Source organism: Lathamus discolor, chromosome 13 (assembly GCF_037157495.1).
Source record: "Lathamus discolor isolate bLatDis1 chromosome 13, bLatDis1.hap1, whole genome shotgun sequence".
Lineage (NCBI taxonomy): Eukaryota > Metazoa > Chordata > Aves > Psittaciformes > Psittacidae > Lathamus > Lathamus discolor.
The window spans coordinates 3,371,543-3,399,307 of record NC_088896.1 but is presented as its reverse complement, the minus strand read 5'-3'; the positions used below and the strand labels follow the sequence as shown (position 1 = coordinate 3,399,307).

The window sequence follows — 27,765 nt, the reverse complement described above, 5'->3', positions numbered from 1 at the left end:
GCTTCACCAAGAAAGGTTGGACCCTGTTACCCTTCAGGACCCTCCCAGTCTGGGACCCTGTGATGACCCCATGACTGTGCAGAACCGTCTGGAGATGCCGTGCTGGAGGCAGGACGATGTCAACGGAGGAGTCTCCTGTCCCAGGCCCGACAGCCGCGCACCGCGGAGCCGGGCTGCTCCCAGCACAGCCTCTGGAGCGGGGGCATCGCTCTGGCTGCCGGCTCGGTGCGGGGGGGCCGGGCTGTGGGCAGGGCCCGGGCAGATGACGCCGGGTAAAGCCGGCTCGGAGCCTGCCCAGCCCCGCCGCAGCCCCAGCGCGGTGGCCGCGCAGTCGGGTCGGGTCGGGCGGGCTCCGGCAGCGGGGAGGGATGGACGTGGCCGTGGATTTGTACCTGGCCGTCCCGCTGCTCTTCACCGTCCTGGCCCTCGTCCTCGCCTCCGTCTTCGTGAGGCTGCGGGGAGCAGAGGGGGAGCGGCCCCGGGAGCCGGCGGCGGCCGAAGCGGCCCGGGAGAGCGGCCCCGGGGAGCAGGCGGCGGCGGGAGCGGGGCCGGAGGCCGGCAGGGAGCGGCTGCCGGTGGAGGAGGTCGGGGCGGTCGAGGAGGGGAAGGAGGCGGCTGCCGAGCAGCGGGAGGAGGCGGCGGAGGAGCCGGGCCCTGCGGCCGAGCCCAGCCCCGCGGCGGCCGAGAGCATCCCCCGGCAGCCGCCCGCCGAGCCCCGCGAGGATGCGCAGAGCAAGGTGAGGCCGGGTCCCCCCCCCCGGCAGTGCCCGTGGGGAGCTCAGAGCCCGGGGGCTTCTCTAAAGCCGGGTTTGGCCGCGGTGGGAGCAAGCCCGTTGTCCCCGAGGGGGGCAGCGGGGGAAGGGGGGGGGGGGGGGGGGTTGTTTCGGACTCGTTTCCACCGCCGCCTCCCAAGGAATGCTCCTGAAACCGGCCAAGATAGCGAGGGGTTGGGGGGGGAAGCCTGTGTCAGAGCGCGCCTCTCCCGGCTGCGCATCCAGCCCTTGGGAGCCTTTCCCTTCTCGCAGGAGCTAATCGCGGTGCCGGGGGATGTGCGTGTTTGTTCTCCCCGTCCGCAGCCCCTCTCAGTGGCTCGCAGCAAACTGTCCCCTTGTCAGCACCGCTGCCTGAACCCGGTCCCTGCCTGGCTGGTCCCTGCCGTCCCCCTCCCTGCCAGCCCCAGCGGGATGCTGACCCCGAGGTCTGACCCCCGCTGAGCTGGGGGGGGGCGGAGAGGCAGCGGTGCCCATAAACACCGATAAATCCCCCCCCCCCCGCACCGGATCCTCTTTACAAATCAAAGGGCGACCCTGGAAAGAGCTGGCTCTGCCCTTGCCCTGCTCCACGGGACTCGGGGACACCCCGAGGCGCCCCAGCTCCCTGCGTTGGTGCCTTTCTCCCGCCGCCAATGCCCCGAGGTGAGGAAGCGAGCGATGGGGTGGCTCAGGAATGCGGGAGCGAGGGATGCGTGGCCCGGCCTTGTGCTGGGCAGCGCAGGCCGGGGCCCTGCTGGCTATTCTTAGCAGCGCTTGTAATCCTCAGCAGCTGCCTGCAGCAGCCCTCGCCTCGGGCAGCATCGCCACTGACTCACTGGACAGCCTTGGGCAGGTCCCAGGGGCTGCGCGCCCTGCTCTGCACCGCAGAGCCCAGCCTCGGGGCTGGGACGCGGCTCTGCCTCTCCCTGTGCTCCCCATCGCCTCCCCTTGTCCTTTCTGAGCCTCCGGGCTCCCATTCTCCCCTTCCTGGCACCCCTCGGCCATGGATCCAGGCCCCCTCCCTGTCCCAGTGTCCTGGAAGCCACATCTGCCCCTCTGCCTGGTGATTTCTTGGTGCCTGTGAGTGCCAGGGTCTCTGGCAAGCTGGGGAGCCCCCCCCCGGGCTGCCTTTAGCCAGCTGAGCACCAAATCTGGCCACCCCACTGGCGCTGCTGCAGGGCCTGGCGTGCAGCCGGTGTTCTCTGATGGAGCACAGCACCACACTGGGGCAGACGGCCCAATCCAGCGCTGCCGGAGCTCACTGGTTCCTCTGCTCTCTTGCAGCGTGAGTCTTGGGAATGTTTTTCTCCCCTCTGTCTGCTCTTCAGCCCTGATTGCTTTGAACAGGCGCTTGCTGCCTTCAGAGATGGGCTCAGCTCCTTTATCTATCCCCTCTCAGGCACACACGTGGTAACAGGGCTTTGCGCACCCAGGGGTGAGCCCTTACCCCAGGCACAGGGAATTGTGTGTCCCCCAGGAGCCTGCCTGGGCTCCATGGGATGGGGGGGTCTCTGCTGCACTCCCCTCAGCCCTCTTACAGCAGAGCAAAGGGGACACTGGAGCCGAGGAGGGTCCTGGGCTGGGATCTGTGACCTGGCTGTAGCAGGATGAGTCGCCCTGGGCCTGAGCAGCATCAGTTTGGGCAGGGGCCAGGGGACGGCTGGGACCTGGGGGGTGATGGAGAGAGCAGGAAGGGGGAGGGATGCTTCCCGCTGCTGAGTAAGTGTTTGGGAGCGCTGGTCCCGCGTGATGCAGCAGCTGCCAGGGTGCTTGGCACGGGCAGGGGCTGTTGGTGCAGGCCGTACGTGGTGTCCAGCAGCAGTCCCGGTGCTGAGCCGGGGCAGACCCCATGGGCAGAGCGGGGGAGCCCACGCACAGCTCTGCGGGGTCTCCCCCAGGTCTGCTCCCCGCAAACATCCTCCAAGCTGCTTCCTCATCCTCCTCCTCCTCCTGCAGCGCTGCTCGGGCCGGAGCCCTGCCGATGTGGCAGGCAGGGATGGGACCGGCCTCGGGCAGAGCTGTGCAGGCAGCTGCCCGTGGAAACGTGTCCTGGGGAACCTGCCTTGGCTGGGCTGCGGGCTGCGGTCCCTGATGTGACTCAGCAGAGAGGCTCCTGCAGGCTCCGGGCTGGGGACATCAGCACATTCGCAAGCTCTGCTGGGCACCCAGAGAGCTTTCTGTCCCTTTCATCGCCTCCTGTTTGCTCAGCACAGACTGCACCAGCCTGGTCTGGAGTCCCTGCAGCCAGTACCTGCTCAGCCAAACGCTGATGGATGAGCCCGTCAGGGAAAGCAGCCTGGCTGTGTTTAATGGCTGGAGCTGCCCACCCTCCTCCCTTCCCTTCTCCCTGCCTGTGCAAACCAGCATCTGCTGGGGCTGTTTCAGCCTCCCTCCTGCTCCCACCTCCTGCAAGGGCAGCCTGAGATGAGAACCCAGCAGGTAAAGTGTGGGGGTCAGGCCTCCCCTGCTCCTCCGCATCGTCATGCCCATGGCTATCCAGTGAAGCAGTGGCAGAGCAGGGGAAGAAGCCCAGGGGCTCCCATGAGCTGCCGGTAGTGGTTCCCCTTGTCTCTGCTGGCTCCCGTCACTGAGAAGAAAGTTAACGTGTCGCTGTCTGCTCTCCTCCCCATTCCCGGCTTGGGAATGGTGGAGGCAGCGCTGTTGAAGCGATCCCTAATGAGAAGCTGTTGGGTGGGAGCCGCAGCGTTGCTGGAGCTGCTCAGGCTGGTTCTGGTGGGAAGCGGTCAGGAAGCCTCAATGAGGAGCTCTGAGCTGGGCATGGCAGATGGCAGGGACAGGGTTTGCCATGGTGCCATCCTGCATCTCCTCCCCTGGGATGCCACAGGGAGGGTGAGCGGGCAGCCTGGCTGCTTTGCCAAGGGTTAACTGCAGATGGTGGCTTCAAACAGGGACACGTCCAGTGGGTGACAGAGGGGCTGGACAGCAAAGGCACCAAGGGGATGTCCTTGCATCTTCTGCAGAGCTCCTGCTGCCTGTGTCCCCCACCCCATCTGGGCCTTCCTGGGGGCTCCTGGTGCCCTTGGACGCCCCAGGCAGCAGAAGCACCCAGCAGGGACCCTCTGCATTGAAGAAGTCAGCATCTCCCCCTGTGATACCTCCCGCTGCCTCCCCCATGCCCGCGGGGAGAGGGTGTCTGATCAGTCTGGCTTCAATTGGCAGCTGTGCCTCTGCCGTGCCACAGGGCTGGGGCAGCAGCTCTGCAGTGCTGGGGAGGGATGCAGTGATGTGCCCCCTCCATCACAGCCTTGGCAGCAGCACAGACCCCTGCCCGTGGGATGTGGGGCTCTCCACAGGACCCATAAGTGCTCAGATGTGCCCCAGCTCTTGTCCAGTGCCGTCTGTGCCGATAGCGAATGCAGCTGCGGGATGTGTGTCCTCCCCTGCACCCCAGGCATGGGGCTGGTGCTGGGATGGTTGCACTGGGGCTTTATGTTGTGTCCCTACAGTGAGTCCAGGAGGTGCTGCTCCTTCCCAGTCCCTTCTGGGCTGGGTACAGCCCCGGAGCCTGCGATGTGCTGCTGGAGCAGAGCCCATGAGGACTCTGCCTCCTGACTCTCTTCAGCCTCAGCCTGTGCCAGGGCAGGTTTAGATGGAGCTGAGGAACAATTCCTTCCCCAAAGGGTGCTCAGGCTCTGGCACAGGCTGCCCATGAGACGCTTTTCTCAACTGCCCAGCATTAGTATGTATTCTTCTTTTAAAGGCTTCTTCCTTCCCTTTCTCCTCCTGGCGTTTCTCTTGCTGGCTGCCTGGCTCCTGGCTGCTTGCTTTCCCTCTTGCAATGTCTTGCATCAGGCTGGGAGCAGAAAGTGCAGCCATAAATGGCAACACGCAGGGCCCAGGAGTTTAATCCAAGATCATTTTCTCCCCCTGCTTTTGCAGCCTGGGATATTCCCTTTTCCTGGAGCTCAAGCGGGACACTGCTTTGTCTCCATCCTGGCCATAAGTGCCAGGGCTGTCCCTGCGACTAAGGAAGGGGAGAGGGACACATCCTCCCCATGGCCCCCTTGTGCCCTTTCTCAGGAGGGAAACCCATTGCTCAGAGGGGTTTGCGATGGGGGTGGAGGAAGTGGGGAGGAAGCAGCCAGAAATGAGCTAAAACCCAGCTGCTGCTGTGATGTGTGGGGCTGGGAGCGGGCTGATGAGGGGGATGCTGGGGATGCAATGCCAAGGCTCATTCCCATGGGAGACCCGGGGCTGTCTGTGCCCAGAACGCCCCCGGAGGTGTTGCCCTTTGCTTTGCTCCAAAGCCATCGCTGCTGGGGGTGGCGTCGGGTGCGGGCGTCGCGTCTCGCTCGTTGGCCGCGGGAGCTGAAGGGCAAAACCCGCTCCTGATGATCCCCCAGGTGCCTCAGCACTGAGGCCAGGAGCGCAGCCCAGCTGATCTGCTGCGCTGGTGGTAAAGGTGGCTGCTTGCTCCATGGGAGCCCTGCGGAGGTGGGAGCTGCCCTTCCCCGAGCCCCCGCAGGCTCTGTCTGTGATTCGCACACGCTTGGGAACAGGCTGCCCAGGGCAGGGCTGCAGGCACCGGCCCTGCAAGTGCTCAGCACCGTGGAGACGAGGCCTCAGTGCCATGGGGCAGCGGTGGCCTTGGCAGGGCTGGGGTAAGGGTTGGACTGCGTGAGCTTAAAGGGCTTTTCCAACCTGAATGGTTCCATGAGTCTCCAGCCGCTCGCCTGGCTCCGGCCCTCGCTCCCCTCCCTCCGCACTGCTCATGCCTCCCTGCACTGCCCTGGGCTGTTTCTTGCAGCCTGTGGGGCTGGGACGGCCTCTTGAGCTCACACCTCCCACTGCTGCCCCAGCACCCTCCCTCCCATGTTTTGCCTGCCCTCCTCTCACAGAGCATCCCTCGGCGCAGGGCAGCCCCCAGCTCAGCTGCTCCTGCCCCACGGCTGATGGAGCCCACAGCGCAGCACCCAGGGGCCATAGGAGGGCTCAGGGGCCCTGACCTCCGGGGCAGGCTCCTGGCGGTGTTGGGGTGCCAGTTTTCCAAGCCAGCCCAGAGGCTGCTCCCATTGCAGGGGCACCACATCCCTGCTCCCTGCCCTCACCTCTCCCCCTCCAGACAGCAGGGGAAGATTCAGCTGGGAAGTGCTGGGAGAGGGCAGGGGAGGAAGGATTTGAGCTGATGTGGGGCTGAGGAAGGGAGACTCCAGCTGTGGGATTGCAGGGGGGTACAAGGGGGTTTTGGGGGGTTACTGCCCTGCAGCTCGGGCAGAGCAGGCCCTGCAGGCACTCACAGAGCACACACTGCGCTGTTCTCTGCTCTCCCCTCCCTCTAGCCCTGAGCTGCTCCCATCACCAGTGGCTCCGCAGGCAATGGGCAGCTCAGGAGCTCCCAACCCTGGCTCCAGGGCTGGGCAGTGAAGGGCTCTGGTGTCCCTCACTCCATGCAGCACCATGGCTGGGCACATGGCCCAGAGGCAGGATGGGCTCAGGGGCCACGGCACGGCCGCAGCCGGGGGTTTCTTCCTGTGTGCTGATGCTCGGGGAGGGCTCGGGGTGTTTGTGCTCAAAGCTTCTCTCTCTTTCCAGATACCACCTTTGGGAGCCTCAGCTGGGTCCAGCCTCGGGCACACGGGACAAGTGGAGGATGCAGGAGACCACGCAGCACTTCCCAGCAAGGCGGAGGTGGGGGGGACAGGGGTGGCCTGGGGAGGGTGGCACAAGCTGCATGGGGGGGACATTGTCCCAGGGTAGCAGTGGCCATGGCAGGGATGGGGGTGCAAAACTTGCCTGTTCTGCTGCCCCGAGGGTAGTTTTTAATGGCTCGGTCCATTTAGAACAGAGAGAAACAGAGCCCCAGGTGAAAATGGGCTTCCGGGATGTGCAGGGAGCGATGCGTGGATCCTGGGGGAAGGACTTTCTTTCCTTGGGGCTTTGGAACCCGCATTTCCTGCTTGCTTCCACTGTTAAATGCCCAGAAATGCTCAGTTCCTGATGCCCAGGCAGGGAACAGCCTAAAATATCCCTTCTTGTGCCAGCTCCTGGAGGGCCGGGTCTCCCAGGGGACATCCTGGCTCACAGCGAGAGACGGATCCAAGGGGGAGCCGCTGCCCTGGGCTCTTGGCCACGTCCCCAGGGCCAGGGCTGAGCGTCCTCTCCCGCTCCCTCCCTGAGGCCGCTCCTTTGGGTGCCTCCCAGCCCTGCCAGGGGAGAGCCTGGGTGTCCGGTGGGAAGCGCCCACGTTTGGAAGCGCGGCTGCAGGAGGTGGGGGTCCTTCTGGGGAGCCCCAGAGGAGGCTGGTGAGGAGCAGCCAAATGCCTGTGAATAACGCACATTCCTCGCTGATGACAAATGCACCCGGATCAGGGTCAGGCTCTGGCTCCAGCGGTGCATCTAAAGCCCTGCCCTGCAAAGCTCAGTTCTCTGCAGGGTCCTGCTTGCAGCGTCTTCGTTTCCCCCAGGGATCATCTTCGTTTGCCCCTTGGCAGTGTGGTGGCTCCATGCTCCTTCCCTTCTCTCGCACGTGCTTTGCCCTTGGCACACCAACCCCATTACTTTGAATGGGATGCCAGGAGCAAGAGTGGATGCAGGATGGGTCCTCCAGGGCGCTGTTGGCCTCCAGGCTTGGCTCACAGGGTGCTTTGCAGGAGGAAAGCACATAGACGAGGGCATTGCCATGTGTCCTTATCTCCAGAGCTGGAGCACTCCTCACCCTCCCTGCTTGCAGCTTGCATGGCTTTGTGCTGGTCGTGGGGCAGCCCATGAGGGTGCTGGGGCACGAGGCTGTGCCTGGGGCCACCAGGAGAGCAGGTTCTAGTGGGAGGAAAGCAGCCCAATGAACCTCTCTCATTAGCGAGCATCCTCTTGGCCTGCTCCGTGGAGGAGGCAGGGAAGGGGTACCCAGCCCTCAGCACAGGCTCTGCCTCCCTGCCCTGGCCAAGCAGGGGGTATTTAGCACAGCACCTTCTCCTCATCGCCTGCTCTGGTTTTAACTCCTCCAGGGGGAAGATCTGGACTCAGAAAAAGAGAAGCTGGTGGTGAGAGAGCCGGAGGATGAGGATGGTGAGTGCCAAGCAAGCCAGCACCGCGCAGGGAGGCTACAGACGGGGCTGAGGGGCTGCAGCCCCAGATGCCTGGAGACAGACTCCTTCCTCCAGGAAACAGAGAGGAAATTACTACCCTTTGCTTCTCCACTTGCCCTCGGGCTGTTTGCCATGGGGAGAGCTTTGTGATGAAGCTGCCCCAGAAGCTCTTTGCTCACATCCAGGAGGCTCTCCAGGGGCTTTAGTCAGAGCCCTGTTTAACTGATGAGCCAATTAGTTGATTGGAAAATGATTAATTGAGTAATTGTAGTGACAACTGCAGTGCTGTGAGAGGAGGCAGCAGATGGTGCCAGGCAGGAGCGTGGCTGGAGGGGACGTTCTCCTGAGCACAGATGCTGGGATGTGCCCAGGAACCCCCTTTGGGGTGGCTGCGGCAGCCGTGGAGCTTGGGGTGTTCCCCCTTCCCTGCCCCACTCCCCATCTGTGGCAGTCCCCTGGCTCAGGAGGATTATCCCTAATGCCACAGAGAATCAAACCCGAATCCTGGGGCTGTGTCCACAAGGTGGGGGAAGCACCATTGGAGATGGGGTTCCCAAAAGACTCTTCTTCCGCCCCTTTAGGCACTGGTAATCAGGCCTGTTCCCACATAGGACTTGGTCTGAGGAGTGATGGCTGTATCCTGCCAAAGGGGTGCTCAGTAGCACTCCTCTGCCTCCTTCAGTTCAGCTGTTTCAGGGCTGCTCCAGCACTGCTGTGCATCATCCCAAAGTGGTCGTGGCTTGGGAATGGAAGGAGGTGACAGTCCCTGTCCATGAGTGGTGGCTAAGCCCGGCATCCTCCCCCAGCATCTCCTGCAGACAGCAATGGACTCCTGACTTATTTACACCATTTCTGAAGGGTTTCATAGCGGCACTGGGTAGAGACAGCCCAGCCTGATGGGGAGGCAGGTGGGGGGAATAACAACAGTGCCCTGGCTTTGGTAGGGAGCAACCTCACTCCTTCCTTCTGCCTCTCCTGTGCCTCAAGGTCCTGGTCCAACTCAAACTGCTGCACAATAGAGATTACCCTTGGGCTCATGGGGACCACGCAGGCAGCCCATCACCAGGCCAGGATGCTGCTGTGGTGGCCCCGTGTCCCCACTGTGGGTACCAAGGCTGGCTGGGAGCAGGATGGGAGGAAAGGGGCTGCTTCCAGCAGCTCAGGCAGAGGGATGAAACTCGAGTGGTGTTAGTATGAACTCACAGAGGCTGGAAGCAGGTCACTTGTTTCTGCAGTGGTTTCGCCCTTGACATAAAGACCCAGCCTCCCCTTTCCCGTGTGTTTCCTGAAGCTGGATTTCGCTCTGCAAAGAAAGTTCCTGAGCTCAGAAAACAACCAGGGGTTTCCAAAGCCACACACGGGCTCCTTTAACCACCACGCGCGGGCAGGGAGGTGGGCGGCTTCCTCACCTCCCTCTTCCCTTGCTCTCTCCTGGTGCGGTGGCAGTGAAACTGCCAGGCGAAGGCCCCCATCTCAATTCACTTGGCAGAAAAGCATGGGAGGGAAATGATGTGAATTGTCCCTGAAATCAGGCGAGCTACGCAAAGGTAATGAACTGGCTCCTGTCTGCAGCAGGGTAAGAAACAGGATGTTACACCCTCGCCTTCTTCTCTTCCTCTTAATACCTCCAAAGCAGCAGCCAGCTGGAATTTTCTTTCCATGCACTTTCCTGGCCACCTGAAGGGCTGATAAGCTGCAGCATTACTGCTTGTTTCCAGCTGGCCAGACTTGTTTGTCTGCCGGTTGGGAATGTTTTCCCACCAAGGGAAGTGGGATATGGCCGAGCTGAGTGTTTGCGGCTGCAGGACCAGAGCATTTGTGTGCTTGTGTTGGGACACTTGGGAAGATGCTAGGGAAAGGGTTTGTCTTTGTTCCCCAGGGGTGGGATTTGGGGATTGGTGAAACACTCTGGATCAGTGAGCAGTAATCCAGCCAGGATTCGCAGGGAAGCTCCCGAACCTCAGGGACATGGAGATGCAGAGGAGAAGGGAGGGAATGCGGCTATCTGCAGGGAGAAGGCTCTGTTCAGTCCCCAGGCACGCTCCATGCAGCAGCAGCACTGACCCTGCCGCTCCATCCCGAGGCTGTGGCCTTGCACAGCTTGTTCTTGAGATCTCAGCCTTCCCCAGCTGGGAAACGCGGCTCTTGCGTGGGGGTCCCCATGGTCTGCGGGAGCCCGGGCACGAGCCTGGGGCTAAATGAAGCGCCTGACCTCGGACACAGGGAGAGAATCCTTAAAGGGCTGGAACTGGATGAGCTTTAAGGTCCCTTCAGACCCGAACCAGTGTAGGGTTTTATATGAGTCTATGAAACTAGAGGGAAGCTGCTGATGCTCAACACTTGTGAGTGTGAGCAAGGGAGGAGAGGGGCCGATGGGTTGTTTTCCTTTGGGCAGGAGGAAGAGGAGAGGCTTTCAAGAATGTGGTCCCCACACCAGCAGCAGGAACAGCCGTCTCTCCCGGTTGTTTTCCCTTTCCCTATGAGTGGAGCCTCGCTGCAGCTCGCCACCCACCTGATCACGCTCCTTTCTCAGGAGGTTCCCCTCTGTTGGGGTCCTGTTGGTGCTGTGAGGGGTCATCCTGGGTAGCTGGGTTGTGGATAACACGCAGCTCTTCAGGGCCATGCAGACAATACAACAACGTCTTCCTTTCGTGGAGCCCTTAGAAGTACCCCCAGGGCTCTGAGGGTCGGTGGAAGCAGCTGATGTTTCTGGGGGCATGTGGAAGCCGCAGTGCTGCATGGCTTGACGTGAGCCCTGCAGTCCTTGGGAGATAAAGGCTCACGGATAACCAGCTCTCAGATAACCAGTAAAGGCAGCTACTCGAAGCAGCCGCTGTTCCTGAGCTGCCCTTTGGATTGACCTCCACTCCTCCTGTTTTCTCCCATCTGCAGGAAGATAAAGCAGGGGAGAGGTATTTAAAAGCAAATAGTGCTCCAACAAAATCCGATTGGAAAAGGATCGGCTTTGGCTCAGAGTACGTGAGCTTTGGTGCTGTAATTAGCACAGGGCTGAGGCTGGGGAGCAGGGCAGGAGAGCAGCCAGGCCTGGAGAAGGAGACCTTGGTTTCCTCTCCAGGTCTGTGGCTGGTGATGGAGGGACTCGAATCCTGTGCTCAGCTCTGGGCCCCTCACTGCAAGAGAGACATTGAGGGGCTGGAGCGGGGCAGAGAAGGGAATGGAGCTGGGGCAGGGCCTGGAGCACAACGGGGATGGGGAACGGCTGAGGGACCTGGGGGGTTCAGATGGAGAAGAGAAGGCTCAGGGGGGACCTGATGGCTCCCTACAAGTGCCTGACAGGAGGATGGAGCCAGGAGGGGCTGGGCTCTGCTCCCAGGGAACAAGGGATGGGACAAGAGGAACCGGCCTCAAGCTGCCCCAGGGCAGGTTTAGATGGAGCTGAGGAACAATTCCTGCCCCAGAGGGTGCTCGGGCATTGGAACAGGCTGCCCAGGGCAGGGCTGCAGGCACCGGCCCTGCGAGTGCTCACACACCGTGGAGACGAGGCCTCAGTGCCATGGGGCAGTGGGGGCCTTGGCAGGGCTGGGGAACGGGTGGACTGGGTGAGCTTAAAGGGCTTTTCCAACCTGGTTGATTCCATGACTTGGACCCAGCTGTGGTGATGCTCCTGGGGCTGCCTGTGCAGCCCCATAGTTTGCAGTGTGGCACCTCCTTTCCTCACCAACTTTGCCAAGGGCTGCAGGAGAGCTGCGTGGCCCGGGACAGCTCCACTCATGGCACCATCCATGAGCCACAAGCATGGGAAGGGGCTTGTGGGTGAGGAGAGGGCAGGAGGAGGAATGCAAGTCTGGAGAGGAGGAGCGGAAAATGCTGCGCTCTAATCAGGGCAGGATTAGCACGTCTTGATAAGGCAAACTGGGTCTGCAAGGCTCTGAATCCAGGCAGAGCCATAGCATATGGTTCTGGGCTGCAGGATTTGCTTGTATCTGCTTCCAAGCAGGGCTGCTCACCCACAGCCCCTGCTCCTTCCAGGGGAGCTGCAGCCTGGACTCCTGCTGTCCTCTGGCCATCATCACCTTGGCTCTGCACTGCAACGCACACGGCTTCCCTGACACTGCCCAGGCTTTCTCAGCCTGGAGCCGACTGAGGAAGCGGCTTTGGCTGTCCATGGTGTCTGGGACGCGAGTGCAGGAGCAGGGCGCAGGGAGCAATCCCAGGGAACAAGCCCAGGGCTGGAGGTGGTTGTGCCTGGAGGTCTCTGGCTCACGGGATCTCTTGCTCTTCTTTGTCTCCCCCCTCCCCAGCTGCAGATGGGACATTCTCTTTTAAATACAGTCCTGGAAAGCTGAGGGGAAACCAGTACAAGTCAATGATGACCAAAGAAGAGCTCGAGGAAGAACAAAGGTATGTTGAGTTTCCTGTTTCTTCTCGCCCAAGGCACCCCTTTGAAGCAGGCTGGGTCTGGTAAGACCTCTCTCCCCTTGGCAGCCTTGAGCTCAAGGCCTCAGTGGTCCAGATCTCTGCCACTCAGGAAGACGTGAGAACAAATAAAGTCATGCTGATTGAGGAGATGGAGGCACTGTGGCCCTATACCCCTTTGGAGCTGCTCAAGCTCCCTCTCTGCATGCTTAGTCCAAATGTTCCAGCTGATGCAAGAGGGTGTTGTTCTCCTGATCCCATCAGCACCGTGTTGATTTACATCTCTGCTTCCCTCCCTTTATCCTGTGGATGCCCTTCAGAGCAAGGACATGGGCATAGCTCAGAAATACTGGAGCAAAGAGTGTGGAGCTTCAGAGTTCACTGTGATGGGGCTGACACTGGAAATGTCTGCATCCAGGGCTGGCTCCTCAGCTGGAAGTGGTGGGGATTTGCCTGGTAGAGATGGAGACTTGCCCATCTCCTACCTTTTGCTAAGGTTTCCTCCTGAGCCCTGCCTGAGGAAAGCAAGAGCCTGTCCTGTGACCAAAACCAAGCTTTCTAGTTCAAGATTTCCCAGCCTATTCAAGGGAAATCAACACCAATCTTGCATCTCAAGCTGTAAACCCCTACCTGAATCCAGTCTGTGCTGCCAGTGTGAAGTCTGCCCATGTGCAGAGGGAATCCTTCAGCCCACAGGCATGCAGAGCCCACACTAAACCAGAGCTGTCAAACCCCATAGCCAAGGGCTTTGCCCTACAAGTAGGCTCCATGGCAGGCTGCTCCCTAGCAGCCCATACCCCATACCCCTTCCTCTGCAGTGGTGCTCAACAAGCCTGGGAGATGATGTTCTCTCTGTTGCTGTCGCAGGGACTGTAGGACCCAGTTCTCCCCCCGTGTTGTGCACCTCCTAGAATGACCTGGGGGAATTTGTCACCCCTTGCCTGTGATGCTGTGGTGTCAGTACCACTGCTGTGGTGTGGTCAGCTTAAACACGACAGCCTGACATGGACCAAGTGGAAAACCGAAGCAGGGAAGGCAAGGATGGAGGGCACCTCGCCCCTAGGTCAGGTTTGAGGTTGTCTTCCCTTTCTGCCCTGGTTTCTGGGCTCCCAGCTGCCCTTAGATCTTGGGCTTCACCTGCCCTATAGCATTGCCAGGAGCAAAGATGTGCAAGGACTGTGTGCTCTGGGGACAGCCACAGGAAGGAGCTCCGGTTTCCTCTGGCGTGCGGTCGATTCTGCATTGGTGCCATCAGGAAGACTGGTGTTTGCTTTCTTCCTTTTGTTCTATCTTTATCATGTCTGAAGCCCTGAACCTGTAAAACTCTAAGCAGGTCTGTTGGTGTTGCTGTATTTTTCACTTGGGGAGGGTGATGGTGGAATGAACTGAGTGTGAGAGGAGCACATGCAGCCCACTCGGAACTGCTTTTCAGGATCCTCCTAAGCACCAGTGCAAAGATCGACCTGCAGACGCAGGCAAATTCAAACCCTTTGCACCAGCAGCTCCGTCCCAACCACCTCAGCAACCACTACTTGGGTTTTCGGGGCTGTAGGGCCTTGGGCTGCTTGCTCCATGGCAGCAAAAGCTGCTGCAGTCACCTGGGGACACTGAGGGGACATTTGCCTGCGGACAGCAGTGGGGTTTGTATTCAGGACCATAGAACAGGCTCTTCCTGGACATGTGGGACCTCGCAGGCACTGCTGCTCATGTCTGTGTGGAGTGGTCCTGGGGCAGGACAGTGCATCTAGAGCTGAAGGACAGTGTCGTGTCCTTTGGAGGCTCCCAGCCGCCTTCCGCACAGAGGGCCATTGGCAGATGAGGTTTTCCTACTGCTCCTTTATTTTCTCCTCTTGCATATTTGTGTTGTTCATTTCTTTAAGGCAGCTTTGTGATTTTATTTGTCTTGCTCTGTTGCTCCTTATTTCCCCCTTACATCTTCACTGCAGCATCAGCAGCTTTTCATTTCAGGCCTGGCGGGTGGTGTAAGGGGCAGGGTTGCTGCCAGGTAAGCTCCAGTCCTGCATCCTTCGCCCTCAGCAGTGTCATCCCTCGCCATGACTCCACGTACCCCGACCATGCTGCTGCTGTGCTGTGACCCAGGTTTGCCACCTTTATGTTGCAGGATTGAGCTGACCTCTGATCTCACATCTCTGTAGCAAGTACCTTAGGTCCTCGGCCACAAACATTCTTGCAAATCCTTTTGGTAAGGACACGCTGCTGCTTAGAAGTGGTGGTACCACTGTTAACATCTGCTCATGTCTGGGGGGGTGCCTTTGGGTCTCGTTTTGTGGGGAGGGTTTGTTCGTGAGCTGCAGTTGACTGCTTGTCCCACCTCCCTTCCACCTTCCTCCTCCTTCCCTCATGTGAATGAGTCCTCTCCCCTCTGCCTCCGTCTTGCTTTCCATGGGGGAATTGGGAATTCTCATGTTCCAATGCTCACCTCTTCCAGCTTGGATGCCTGAAGCTGGACATCCCACGACCACTTCTGTTTACTGGTTTGGAAAATTAGGGCTGCTGAGGGAGTGGGCAGTTATTGCCAAGGTGAATTGCCAAAGATGAGACAGGCTTAGACTTTGCTTTTAGCCTTGTCACAGTCTTCCCATGGACCAGCAGGTTCCCATGTGAAGCAGCTTGGAAGGAGCACCCCAGAAACACAAGTGGGTCTCCCAGCGCTCCTTGAAGCTACTTGTGGTGTTGATCAGGTTGGATGGGGCTTGGAGCAAGCTGCTCTAGTGGAAGGTGTCCCTGCCCACGGCAGAGGTTGGAACTGGATGAGCTTTAAGGCCGCTTCCAACCCCAACCACTCTGGGATTCTATGGTCAGCAGTTAACAAGTCTTAACTTAGGGACCCCTAATTTTGGAGGTGCCACTGACAGAATTCCTTGCCTGTTGCAGGAAGATCAATCAGACTTCTCCGATTCTATGACTTGACAGGAGAGGACAGGCATGCAGTAGATTGGGTTATTTAGCCAAAAATCCACTTCTGCTGTAACATGCATCACTCCAGAAGCTGTGGTTGTCCTGCCTAGCATTCACTTGAGTCTTGTGTCTTCAAAGTGGTGCTAAATCTGGACTAAAAGGGGAAGGAATGCGACCTTTACTGAGTGATACAACTTCCTGCTTCTGGTTGCTTCAGTCTTAAAAGCCAGGAGTGCTCAGTGGGGGAGGAGGACAGTAAACCTGGCTGGCAAATACATCTGCTCAGGTGGTGGCTCTGCTCGACGCGGGTCACCAGGACTTCTAGAACAGAAGCACATAGATGTGCTCCCCGGGGGCAGGAAGGGGAAGAGTGCAGGGGAAGGATTCAGTGCTTAGTCAAGCACAGCGTATTTCCCAAATCCTTCCCTTCTGCACCTGAGGCTTTTGGCCACCTATTGCCAGCTGTAGCTGCAATGGTGCAGCTTGTCCCCACTCAGACAGGGCTGAGTTGTGTAGGCATGAGCCTGCGAGGTGCTGCTGTCCTGGCTGGGCACCTCCTTCAGGTGAGGAAGAGGAAGGGCTCTCCAGTGTGCCCTCAGGGCCTGGCTCACATGGGTGTATGGAAGGGGTCTCTGGCAGCTGCTCTTCAGACCTCTCTTGAGGACGAAAGAGCTCAGTGGGGTTTGTGCAGTTAGAAAGGAGTGTGATCAGGTGTGTGCTGAGCATGGGCAGCTGCAGCGAGGCTCCACTCATAGGGAGAGAGAAAACAACCAGGAGAAACGATGCTCTTGGGTCTCTGCTTCCAGTTCTTTCTTCCCACGAGGCAGAGCAGGTTCCAGCCAAGTCTTGGTTGGTGCCAGTGATGCCGAGAGCTTGGGCTGCCTGTGCTCTGGCCCTGCTGCTCTTCACTAGGTGTGTTGGCTGGAGAAGGGAGAGCAGATCCCATGTGATGCTCTGTGGAAAGGCCTCTCCTCTCTGTCCTCTCTCTTGTTTCTGGGATTTAGGAAGAGGTTAAGGGTGGAGAGGCAGAACCTGGCCCTGGGGCCTCTGGCTCTGAGTGAATGGCACCAAACTGCTCACGGATGGAGCAGGTGATCCCCCAGACCACAGCCCAGTTCTGTTGGAGTGAGGAGAAGGTAGGGATGAATGGATAGATGGATGATTAGATGGGTGATTGGATGGATGATGATTAAATGGATGATTAGATGAAAGATTAGATGCACGGTTAGATGGATGGATGGATGGACGGATGGATGGATGGATGAGTGGGCTGGCTGGCTGGCTGGATGAATGGATGGATGGGTGAATGGATGGATGTCTGCCCAGTTTCCCTGGCTAATGGGCTCTCAGCTGAGCCATTCTAGGGGCAAATTCTCCTCCTGGCCAGTGGTGGGTTGAGGAGACACTGCTTGAATCCAGACTAGATTTAAGCCCAGGGCTCAACTGTAAGTTGGAATTCATGCAGAGGGAATTGGATGGCTGTAAATCTCATGCTTAGTCCTTTTCTTGGTAGTAATTTAACAACAGAAACCTGTCTCCTCCCGAGCCGGGCTCGAAGTACCTCTTGGTTACAAGGCACTGAATGAAAATGGGCTTGGACCCTGGAGTTTCAGCAAGGAAGGGTGCCCTGGATGGACCCTGGCTCTAGGGAATGGCAGAGAGGAAAGATCAACATGGGGATGCAGCTGTGGCTTGAGGGACAGCCATGCTGCAGTTTGCTTTTGAATGAGACAATGCTTGTGACAACAGCTTTGGAGCGCACAAGGGCAGGAAGCACCTGCAGGGCTTTAGTGACCGTGGTGACAGACCTTGACCTGTTCCAAACATCACTACTGGCCCTCCAGTACTAAGTGGATGGAGTGGGCTGGGGGAGGTTGCAGTTCAAGAGAGCTCTCCATTGGCATCCGTCCCTGTCCACCCCCTGCATTGCCATCATAGCCCTTGCTTGCTTGCTTGCTGCCCCTCTGTATAGCATGGGTTGTGGGCCCCTTTCTCCTCCCTTCTCTTGTGCTAACCTTCAGCCCCAACCCAGCAGCTTTGCTGTCCTCTCCTGTCCTGCCCAGCATGGTGCTTCTTTTGGATGAGGGAAGCTGGTAAGTTTGGGCCTTCTTTGGGGTTTTGTTATTCATTTGCTTTTCATCTCCTGCAGCACGATAGTCACCTTGGGCTGAGGGAGCAGCAGCACCTTCCCACCTCCTCTTGTGGGAAAGGGGCACTGTGTGCTTGCGGGTCCCTGCTGAGCTCCGCTTCCTCTGATGCTTCCTCCGTACATGCCAGGCGCTGCTTGTATGAGGAGGGAGTCTCCTGGTGGGCCAGTGCTGTTCCCTGCCTCCACCATATCCCCAGGGAAAGCGTGCTCTGACCTACAAGAACTTGAGCTCTGGCCCTATTTATAGAGCATCTCATTGAGTCATGAGTGCCCAGCTGAGCAACCCAGGATGCCTCCATTGGAAACCCAGGAAGGGGAGGCCAGGAAGCCCCTTCCACATCTCCTCCTCTCCTGCAAGGGCCCCCATAGCCTTTATGGGGTGTGAGTCTCTGCCCCTGCCCTGCTATGACATTTCAGACTACACAGCAACTCTGCTTGACCACAACTCTGCTTGAGCTCTTGGGTGATTTCTTTTGGCTCAGGTCCTAAATTGTCCTCACTTGTGGCTGCTTCTCCATGTGTCCCTCACCCAGCACTCACAACTTGTCTTCATCTGCTTCTGCTTGCTCCTGTGCAGCATGGGCAGCTTGTGCTCTATCTGCTAGGCTGGCTGTGAGCCTGGCTCTGCCCGCCCTGCGCCAGGCAGCACCGAGGGATGTGGGGAACTGGAGCATCCCGGCAGGCTTGGTGCAGAGTGGTAGACAGCAACCTGGAGCAGCGGCAATGAGAGGTGGAGGAGAGCTCAGGCTGATCCATCCATGGCTTTCCCCAGTGCTGTGGCATTGGCTGGGCAGGTCAGGAATGTTACAAGGGGATGGGCACACAGCTGAAGGAGGTGATCGTGGCTTCTTGGCTGAGCTGGGCAAGGAGCTTGAGCCACCCTCCTGGCTGTGCTCTGACCTGTTTGGCTGATGCTGCTGCGGCTGGGAAAGGTGGGAAGCTTCTACCCTGAAGCAGTGGTGGTTCCCCGGCAGAAGCCCCTGCAGACCCCGACCCCACTGAATCCTCACCAGCCCCTATCCTAAAGGCAATGGGAGTTGTGCTCCAGCAGTTTCAACTGCTTTCCTGGTGTTCCCGAGGAGCAGGAGGTATCTCCCGAGGTCCAGTGCTCCTTCCGGCTTTCCTATATTGCTGCAGGAAATTCACATTTGTGATGACAGAAGCTCCCATTGGTGCTTCTCACTCTCCTGCTCTTTCCTAAGCACTGTCTCTCCCTGTTCTGCATTTCAGTCCTCTCTCTTGGTGTTTTACCTGTTGGCTGAAACAAGTAGCATCGCACTTTAGGGGTTAGGAAAGCTTAGATTTAGTACGTTATTCCTCATACTGCTCCTGCAATACCCCCGTCCTGGACAAGACTAGGTAATGGTCACTACCAGAAATGAGATGGTAGCTGTCCCCATGATAAAGAAATGGGAAGCAGTGGTGATTGATAGGGCTATCCCCAGCAGTGAGATGGGAGGGACCTGCCCTGGGAGAGCTTGACCACCCATTGCCAGGTCTGCCCAGGGCCTTTCTTCACTGCTCTTGATCATCAGGGGTTGATCCTAACCTGCCTGGAGTGAGAAGAGTCTGGAGCCAGGTTTCTGTCTGCCCTTCTTGCCAGGCTCAAACCAGAGGACTGATGGGCCCCACAAGCTGAGCACCTTCTTCCTCTGCCAGGGGAAGGAGCTGGGAATGCTCCACACTTCTGAACATCAGCTTTCAGTGTGAAACTGTTCCTGAGAAGGGCACAAGCGGTTACCAGAGGTGGTAATCTTATAGCAGGATGCTCTGGATTCTCCTCGGGGTGGGTCAGGACTTCTTTGGAAAGCTACGGGCTATGGATGGGCTACGGAATTTCCTGACCTGCTGTGGAGTTTGCACACATGAGGGATAAACACACATGGGAATGCCACCAGCCCACCCCATTTGTCATTGCTGGGATGCTCTCAAAGGCAAGAATTCTTGTGCCAATGCCATGGCTGAGTTGGAGTAAGGGGAGCCAGAAGGACACCCAGTTCCCATGCTTCAGGAGAAACACAGACCATCAGTACCATCAGTACTGAGCCTCCCTCATAATCCAGGACCTGCTCTTATCTGAGCTCCTTGTTCTCCAGCTCTTCCTTGCTCAGAGCCATGTGCAGCAGACAAATCATCCAATTCACTGACCTGGCCCTCAGTTTGGGCCAGAGAAGAGGTATTTGGATATCTGTATCTGAAGAAAGGACATGGGCTTCCAGCAAAAGAAGCCCTTGCCCTGGTTTGATTGCTGTGCTGCTGGGGAAGCAAGCAGATCAGGCTGATTCCATTGCCCAAGGCAAATGGAAAGGAGGGAGGGGCCGAGGATAAGCTCAAAGCTCTCAGCCTCCATCCCAAAGCTAATTAAGTCTTTGAGGCTCTGTGGCAGCAATGCCAGAGCTCCTCAGTCTGGGGGTTATATCCCCCTGATGTCCCCAGTGATGGACTGCGTCATGCTCTTGAGTCTAATCCCCTCCCAGCTTGCTCCGGGAGCAGAAAGGGGTATCCCTGTTGTGCAGTTGTGAAATTGCTGGCTCTGACAGACATACTCCATTAAGCCCCTGCTTGGTTTGCAATCCTCTCATCCCAGCTGTGAGCCTGGCCCTGTCCTGGAGGTGAGTATCCCTTCGAGGGGCTGCTCTGACATCCTGCATCCCTCTCCAACTGCAGCATGCTGGATGGGATCCCTCCTTCTGGGCCCCTGTGGCAACGAGCTTATGCCTTCACGCATGAAATCTGATTACACTTGCGTGCCTTGAGCGGGATGAGCTGATCCTCAGCGCTGTGAATCCCACAGAGCGATTATCCACTCTGGAGAACTTCCTTTCTTTGTCCTCATGTGCCAGGCACTGAGCCTCTGCAGCACGCCTTGAGTAACCCTGCTCCCATGTGATGCTTCACCCTGCGTCTCCCAGCCAGGGTCCTGCACTTGGATGCTGCTGGAGAAGGCAACCTGCTGCAGAAGAGGAAGAAATGAGGCTGGAACTTGCCTTCATGCTGTGGCTGGCAGGAGCAGGGGATTTTTACATGGAGTTCAGGTGTTATGGACAGTGAACCCTATTGAATTCAGGAGGAACTAGGCTGAGGTGCATCTGGGTGTATTTGTAAGTGCCCAGGTAATGTGTATTGTAGCCTCCCTCTACCTCAGCACAGGTCTCTGTGTCCACAGTGTGTCATGGTGGATGACAGGGCCATGAGAGGTGCTGGTAAGGGCAGAGTGTCTGAAAGCTTCAAGCTGAGAATGATGAACCCCATTTTGTAGCCCTGGCTCTACTAACAACATGCTGCAAGACCTCAGGGAGTGCCTGGGTGTCCCCATGCACAAAACACATCTGATCATCTCAGCATCCTTCCTTTGGACACTGGGAGAGCTTCCCATCAACAGGAAGCCTTGTGACCTGCAGAGGGTCTAGGGTTTTTGCCTCCTTCCCTTGAAGAGGCACATCTGTAGGAAGGTTGAGAAGGGTCAGCCTGCTCAGTTACACTGCCCTGTGAAACTGGGACTCATTCCCAGCTCATCTGGCTGCAGGTGGGAAGAGGAATCTGGGCTGGACATAGGTGCTGGCAGCCCAGCGAGCTTCCGCACAGGCCAGTGAGGAGTTAATGATGACTTCCCATTAGTTGGGCTTCTCCAGCTCTCATGAGTAGGTCAGAAGGCCTGTGACTCTGCCAGAGGAGAGGATTTACACCTCTGAATGGGTTGTGACTATCCTGCTGCAGTTGATAAAGCAAAGTGCCTCCTTCTTAGAGGTGTGAGGTTTGCAACCAGTGCTCTGTTCGGCCCCGAGGTGGGAAGTTGGTTTGTCTTCTTCCCAACACACACACTGAGGTTTTCCCCCTGCTTGTTTATGTGAATAATAATGACCCAACCTGAGGGGTGAAATGACTGAAATGATTTCTCTCCCTTTCTCTTTGCAGAACGGAAGACTATATGAAGTTGTCCCTAGCCTCCTCCTAAAGGCATCCCTTGGCATCTTTAAAGGCTTGAAATACCAAAACCAACCAAACAGACCCATAAAAGAAATCCATAAACCCTCAAAACTTGGGATCCCCTCTTGGTCCGAAGTTGAGTTCTTCAAAAACTTCTGTGCTGTCAAGCTTGAGGAGATCCTGTTGTGTGGCTCCAGGGACTGGGGCTGGGCCCAAGCAGTGACTTGAGTTGTGTTTAGGGGACAGGGATGAACCTTCTTCCCTGTCCCCAAAACAGAACCCAAATTGCACACTAAATATACAGCGAGTCTATTAGTTGTGTTCATTACTACTTATTAGGCCTGCTATGAAATCTCTGCTGTTCCTTTAGGGGGGGTGAACCATAGCTCTTTTCCCAGACCAGCCTCACCTTATTTCAGATGATGAAGTTGTTTCTTCCTGGGGCCAAACTCCTCTTTCTTGCTGGGGGGGTGGGAACTGCCTGTGATTTGTAGTACAGAGCTGCTTTATTCCAAGGGGTGGAGGAACAAGTGGGGTCCAAGCAAGGGCAGATGGTAGCTGGACTGACTCAAATCTTGCTTCTGGAGTTACCTTAGCTGAGAGCTGATTCTGTAGGCAGACAGAAGACCTGAGAAGTGACAAAGGTTGATAGTTTAGCTGTTCTGCTTGTGGTGCAGGTTTAGGAGACCACACTTTGGCTGCTGCTAACATCTGGATTCACATTTTCCCTTACTTCATTTCCCAAGAGAAGAGACCTGAGGGGGTAGCTACAGAATCAGAGGATCCCTTTGGCTCCAGATGAGATAGTGGGGGTCCTGGAAGAGACACCTTCCCCATTCCCCTGCCTGCTTGCTGCTCCAGTGCCCTCTTCTCTTGCTAGCTTTGTGGCTTGCCCACTGGAGCCAGAGCTCAGCATTGCTCCTCTGCTCTGCCACACGTAGAAGACGAATTTGGCCGGGCGCGTGTAACAGCTTCAGGCATTGCAGGTTCCAAATCAAACCCAGCTGGTTTGTGAGGGTGAGACGAGGGTCTGAGTCCTCTCTAGTGATGCTGTAAAACACTAGGCTGGGGGGGCATGTGTCCTTCAACATTTGTCTTTCACTGCTGGACAGCTGCCTCTTGGCTAACGCTGCAAACATATCACAAACCCAAGAAGCTGCTTTTGTGTTTTCCTTTTCAATTCCTATGCAGACAATACTTGAAACCTTGTACACAGTTGTCCTTTCCAGCACCTGGGGTTGGCACACTCTTCACAAAAGGGCTCACTTAAAGAACAGCAGGAGGCTTCAGCTTTAGAAGAGGCTGCTCCTTCCCAGCCGACAACTGCAAGCGTGTCCAGGGCTTTGCGTATGAATTTAGGCACATCTGGACCCTCTGCTTCAGCACCCTGCTGGTCCAGCCTCTGTCTCCCCTCGGTGCTGGCTGACTCTGTGTCCTGAGCACCCAACTATGCAAAGAATGCCTTATATACGTTGTGTTGAAGTTACGTGGCAATATGTACATCGAGCAAAGTCTATAGTTGAGTCCAGAGTTTTGCTAGTGGCAGCGAGTCAGACTGTTTCCTCAACTCCAAAGGCTGTCTGGGTGTTTTTTACTTGTGTTCATTTTGTTTGTTTCATATCTGATGGTGGCTCTTACACAAAGGACTGTCATTCTAGTGGCTTGAATCTGTAAAAATTGCCTTTGTTTGGTCCAATAAACCTTTGAATAGTTTCTTTGCTCTGTGCTTGTTCTCCCTGCCTCCAGCAGCTTATAACGTCTTTCTCAAGAGAGCTGTATTGAAAATGTGACTTTTAGGGGAGAGGTACATTCTGCCCTCCTGTGCCTTTTACCCCATAAATGATTCCATTGGCTTCCTCAACAGTAGACTCAGCCCAGTGACAAAAGTCAGGGATTTTCCCTTATTTCTGCTGTGTTCCTGGTCGTGTTTTGCTGCAGAGGAATGAACAACATTCCCAATGCAGAGCTCTGCTCGGGATTTTAGCTGCCATCATCACGAGTGCCTGAAACAGAGATCTCCTTTCACATACCTATGGATGGCTGCCCCAAACCTCCAGCTAATGGTAAAAGTCTTGGACTGAAATATCGAAGAGCCTAAGGCAGTTCAGTGTGCAAATTCAACTGCCTAGCCAGGAGAATCAGGCTGCTTTGAAAGCCTTAACTAATCTATTTTGTCAGCAATAAGTGAAATCCTGTTTGACCAAATAGTTTTGAGTATGGGACTTTAGGGAAGAGAGAATGATTTTACTTGTGAATGGGGTAGGGTTGATGTCATATCACCAAACAAGCCCCCAGCCTGGAGCACTGCTTGTTTTCAAAGTTGCCTTTGAGAGGAGAAGCTCCTTCTTGCTATCAGTTTTATGGTTTTGATGCCTTACTCTTCCTTCCCAGGCTCATTTCTCTCTTTATCTTTGTTTTGCTCTCCCTTTGTTGTAGGTTATATAGCACAAAGGAGTAACAGCTCTTTATTTCTTTTTCAAATGCACAGGCATATTGAAAGCTATGGGGAGAGCCAAAATGCATTGAATAAACAGAGTGAATATTGTCCCTAATCTTGATTCTGGAGGTTTGGAGGTGAGGAAATAGGCCCTTGGGAAGGTTGTAATGTCTGTGGTGCAACAAGCAGGGGATGCAGACCTGCGTGGAGCACTCCCAGCTGGCAATGCGTTTCAGCCACAGGAGGCAAACTGTGTATTGGATTTCTCCACCCCAGACTGGAAACGTGCCCTCTGGTGCCTCTACAATAAAATATTGATCGCTAACAACTCTGCTTCCCTCCCTGTTGTCTGGAAAGGGCAGCTGGACGCTACCCATGCCAGCACAAAACATTACAGAAAAGCCAGACAAATGCAGGCTCTTGACAGCCGATGGCCAGAGTTTTCATAACCAGAGGCTCCCACAGCATTAGCAGGGGATGTCTGGCCTTAGGACAAACTGCATTTTAATTGCAATTGAAAAGAACAGGCAAATGAGCTTTCTTTTGCCAGAATCTGCTCTTTCCCTGCTGTGATGGTGCTGGGGGACAGCCTGCTGTTCCTGCTTCTGCTGGGGCTTAGCCAAGGAGAGGGGAAAATGCAGAGCCCCCCTCAGCAGGAGCTCAGCACCCAAAGGCACCTCTGCTCCTGACCGTCTCCTTCCATTGATCTTGTTTGTGGTGTGGCTGCTTCTGATGTGTTGACACTGTTCTCTCTTCTTCTGAGCAAAGACTGCATCCTGGGTTTGCCTGCCAATAGGTATTTCTACCCCTCCTGTTACTAGAACTGCTTGTCCATATGGGAATTGCAGGAAGACTCCCTCAGGTTAACTAATGGTGTGCATTTAAATGGATTAATTACAGTGTATTAAAATCCTATGCCAAAAGCCGGCTGTGATGGGGAATGAGGACACTTGAAAGGGTGACCATGTGGAAGTAAAAGCCAGAGTCTCTTTTTCTAGCCCATGGGACATCTAAAGGTGTTAAACAAGCAGGAGGAGCCGGGATTGCAGCAGATCTGTGCTCTGAGCTGCTGAGCTATCACTGAATTCTGGCCCCACAGTCACGTAGAGGCAAAATGAGCCTTGAAGTACCAGAAACTGTTTTCCCCTTGTTAAAGCCATAAAGCACCACAGCCTCGTTAGTTCTTTTAATCTCACACAGGAGAGTCAGATAGGAGATGTGCTAAGCGATACTGCAATCTCCTCCCTGGCAGTAAGAACGTACCAGCCCACAGGCAGCCCGGACTGGAGCCAGGGTGCACATTCATCTTGCCGTAAGAAAGGATTTTGTAGCTCATTACATCAGTTCATGAGCTACTTGCAAACAAATGACACTCCCGTGCTACCCACCCTTCGGTACCCCTGAGTCATGGTCAGTAGATGTGTGACCAATACATCTATAAAGCTTCCTCTAATAATGCCCTGTGACAGACACCAATCTTCATGCTGCAGCACATGCAACAACGGTTAACTGCTTCAGGTTAGGGAAAAGTCAGGATATCCGCTGTTATGGGGAGAAGGGTGTTGGTCATCTCCTGTGGGACTTGCTAGGGATGGAAATCTGAGCTAGGTGCTCCACTGCCCAGCCTCTGCGCATGCAGGGATGTCCTCATTGCTGGTATGGCTACGAGTCCCTCTCACCATCTGACATTGGCAAATGAAGCCAATCAAAGCCAGTTTCTCTCTGTGATCATATCCTCCAGTGGCTGATTAAAGCCATGGAAACACTGGGAGTAATCTGGTCTCTAGTTTTAAGGTAGGGTATGCATTTAAAGTGTAATAGCTGTTCCTGAATTACTCCGTGTCTATGTACTGTCACGAGAGGACATTGTGCTGGTGAAGCTCCATCCACTTTCAATATGGAGTCTGCTAAATTGAGACGTGTTGGTCTTAGGAAATTCCACGTGTCAAGTTACCTTGAAACTCTGAGAACAGATAAACCCTAAGGAACTCCAAAGCTGTGTTAAAGCACTCTGGTTTATCTCCGTATTTAAAGAACTGCAGAGAGAAATGCAGGATGATTAGATAAACGGGAAGGGGGAGGAAGGAGAACCAGAGGCTGTCTCTTTTTTATCTCACATGGGCAGATTTCCTGCAGCCACTAAGGCTTGTAAAATGACCTGTGTTTGGCTTCGTGTTTCATTTGACCACGGTGTTCTTGCTCAAAGGGCCTTCTTCTGGGGCCTGGCTATTCCTACTTCTCCTTTTCTTCTTGACAGGGTGCAAAGAGAGCAGCTGGCTGCCATCTTCAGGCTCATGAAGGAAAAAAGTGACACGTTTGGAGAGATGTCTGAAGGAGACATGAAGGAGCAGCTTAGACTCTATGATATATAACCTTGCAGCCAGAAAGTCATCATGTCCCTTATTATGCAGGACACTGGAGGCTGTAGTTCTAGAAACATGTTTCAGTAGTTATTTTGCAGTTCCAGTTTGTTTTGCAAACCCACATAGACCCGTGATACGTATTGCAAAAGACTTGTAACTTCTCACCCTTTACATTGTTTCTCCTTGAAGAGCTATCATATTTTCATCTCATACAGAGACTGGTACCTCCTTCTAGCCATGTCATACGTCTCAGTCGCACAGAGCAGTTAAACCCACAACATTTTCTGGCCATGCTGTATAAACATGACCTTTCCAACCTAGTCTTTATCAGTTTGATAGCTAAAGAAAGCCAAAGATGATAGACATAAAATGGATGAAAATAGAATCGTAGCATAACTTATGCTGGAAGGGACCTGAGGAGGTCTGTAGTCCAACCTCAAAGCAACATCTGCTATAAGACCAAGCCAGGTTACTCAGGGCTTTATCCTGTTGCATCTTGAAAACCTCCAAAGATGGAGACTGCACAGAGTCTTGGCAGAGTCTTCCAATCCTAGTTAGAAAGCAAATAGCCAAAGGCACAGCAATCCTGCTTTGTGTTAGAGGCGAGTTGCTGTTCTCGTCTCCTTGGAAGCAACACTTCATCTTCTTTCACCCTGGCTTTTGGAAACAAACCCATGTTGGTTCCAGCTGACCTCGTTGAGCTCATCTTCACGCCTGGCAAAGCAGCAGCTAACTTCAACCTGGAAACACAAAAGTCTCTTTGCCTCTCGACACTGGTAAGAGTAGTACAGAAAGGTGGCTTCTTTACAAGGATGATTGTGTCCAACTCCGATCCTGCCCTCCCAACAGAAAAATGATGCGGGAAGCTACCTCCTTAGGGAATCTCTGTGAACTGAGGAAGTATTTTGAAGCAGCCGTTGGTGGTTTGGGTATAGTAAATCAATGAGCATTCTGAATTTTAACTGAATGTCTTCTGGTGGACTTGGCTCTCCTACCAAATCCTGTTAAACACTGCATTATCAGGAAGGATTTCCTCAGTTTTAATAACTGCTGACAAAGGGAGGTAATGGTTTCTGAGCCAGTTTTAGGGAATGATCTCTTTCAAGATTAGTTTTGCTTTGTTTCGTGTAATCCTTTAGAGTCTGGGAAACCTATTAGCTCATTATCTGGTCACTGTTTCCCACTACAGTATATTCTATGACACTGTAGTATTTGATTTCTAAGAATCATTTTATCTTCCAATTGCTCTCACTTAGGTGAAGGCACATTTATTATAAGATCAACCTGGTTTCGTTACCAGTTATGACTTAAATCTAAATGTAACATCAGAAAATTACCTCTTCTTGTCCAATATGAAGGAATTAAGTGGGAAAGGAGTCTCGCGATGTGAAACACCACACTGGCTTGCGGTGTCCCTAGGACATAACCTCCTTTGTCAAGCTGTGCAAAGGCAGAAATGTAGAGAATCTGTATATGGGACCTCTCCCTAGTTCAAAACTGAAAGCAGGATCTTTCCCAAAGCTGCTCTTGAAAGCAAGCAAAGGAGCATTCAGGTTGAGTTGATTTTTAGTCTTTGTCTTGTAGCCTTTATAGTTAATTTCAAGCATACTTTTAGAGTCCTTTTATATCTGAGCCTTCTCTGAACAGGAACGTTTCTGGAAAATAAAAAGAACCCTCAAACTTCTCAGCCTCACATTGTATAACACTGTATAAAGCAGAGCGGCTGGCATTAAACCTGTCCAACACCGAGCAGTGCCCCTAAAATAAGATGCTGTTGAAGACAGGACAAAGGTAA

The 27,765-nt window shown here is 55.3% G+C and overlaps 1 protein-coding gene across 3 annotated transcripts; it reads left to right on the top strand.

Moving 5' to 3' along the window:
- The first annotated feature begins 169 nt into the window (after positions 1–169).
- Positions 170–27,653, top strand: MXRA7 (matrix remodeling associated 7). Of its 3 annotated transcripts, XM_065694133.1 has the most exons (6): positions 175–737; positions 6,306–6,401; positions 7,718–7,778; positions 12,061–12,160; positions 14,298–14,378; positions 21,159–22,883. In XM_065694133.1, the coding sequence occupies exons 1-5, from the start codon at positions 369–371 to the stop codon at positions 14,329–14,331; spliced, it is 660 nt and encodes a 219-aa protein (XP_065550205.1). In that variant the 5' UTR covers positions 175–368; the 3' UTR covers positions 14,332–14,378; positions 21,159–22,883. The 3 variants fall into 3 exon arrangements, with proteins under 3 accessions (XP_065550203.1, XP_065550205.1, XP_065550204.1); XM_065694131.1 differs by lacking the exons at positions 14,298–14,378; positions 21,159–22,883 and adding an exon at positions 25,865–27,653 and having other exon boundaries at positions 170–737; XM_065694132.1 differs by lacking the exon at positions 14,298–14,378 and having other exon boundaries at positions 196–737.
- Positions 27,654–27,765: the final 112 nt, after the last annotated feature.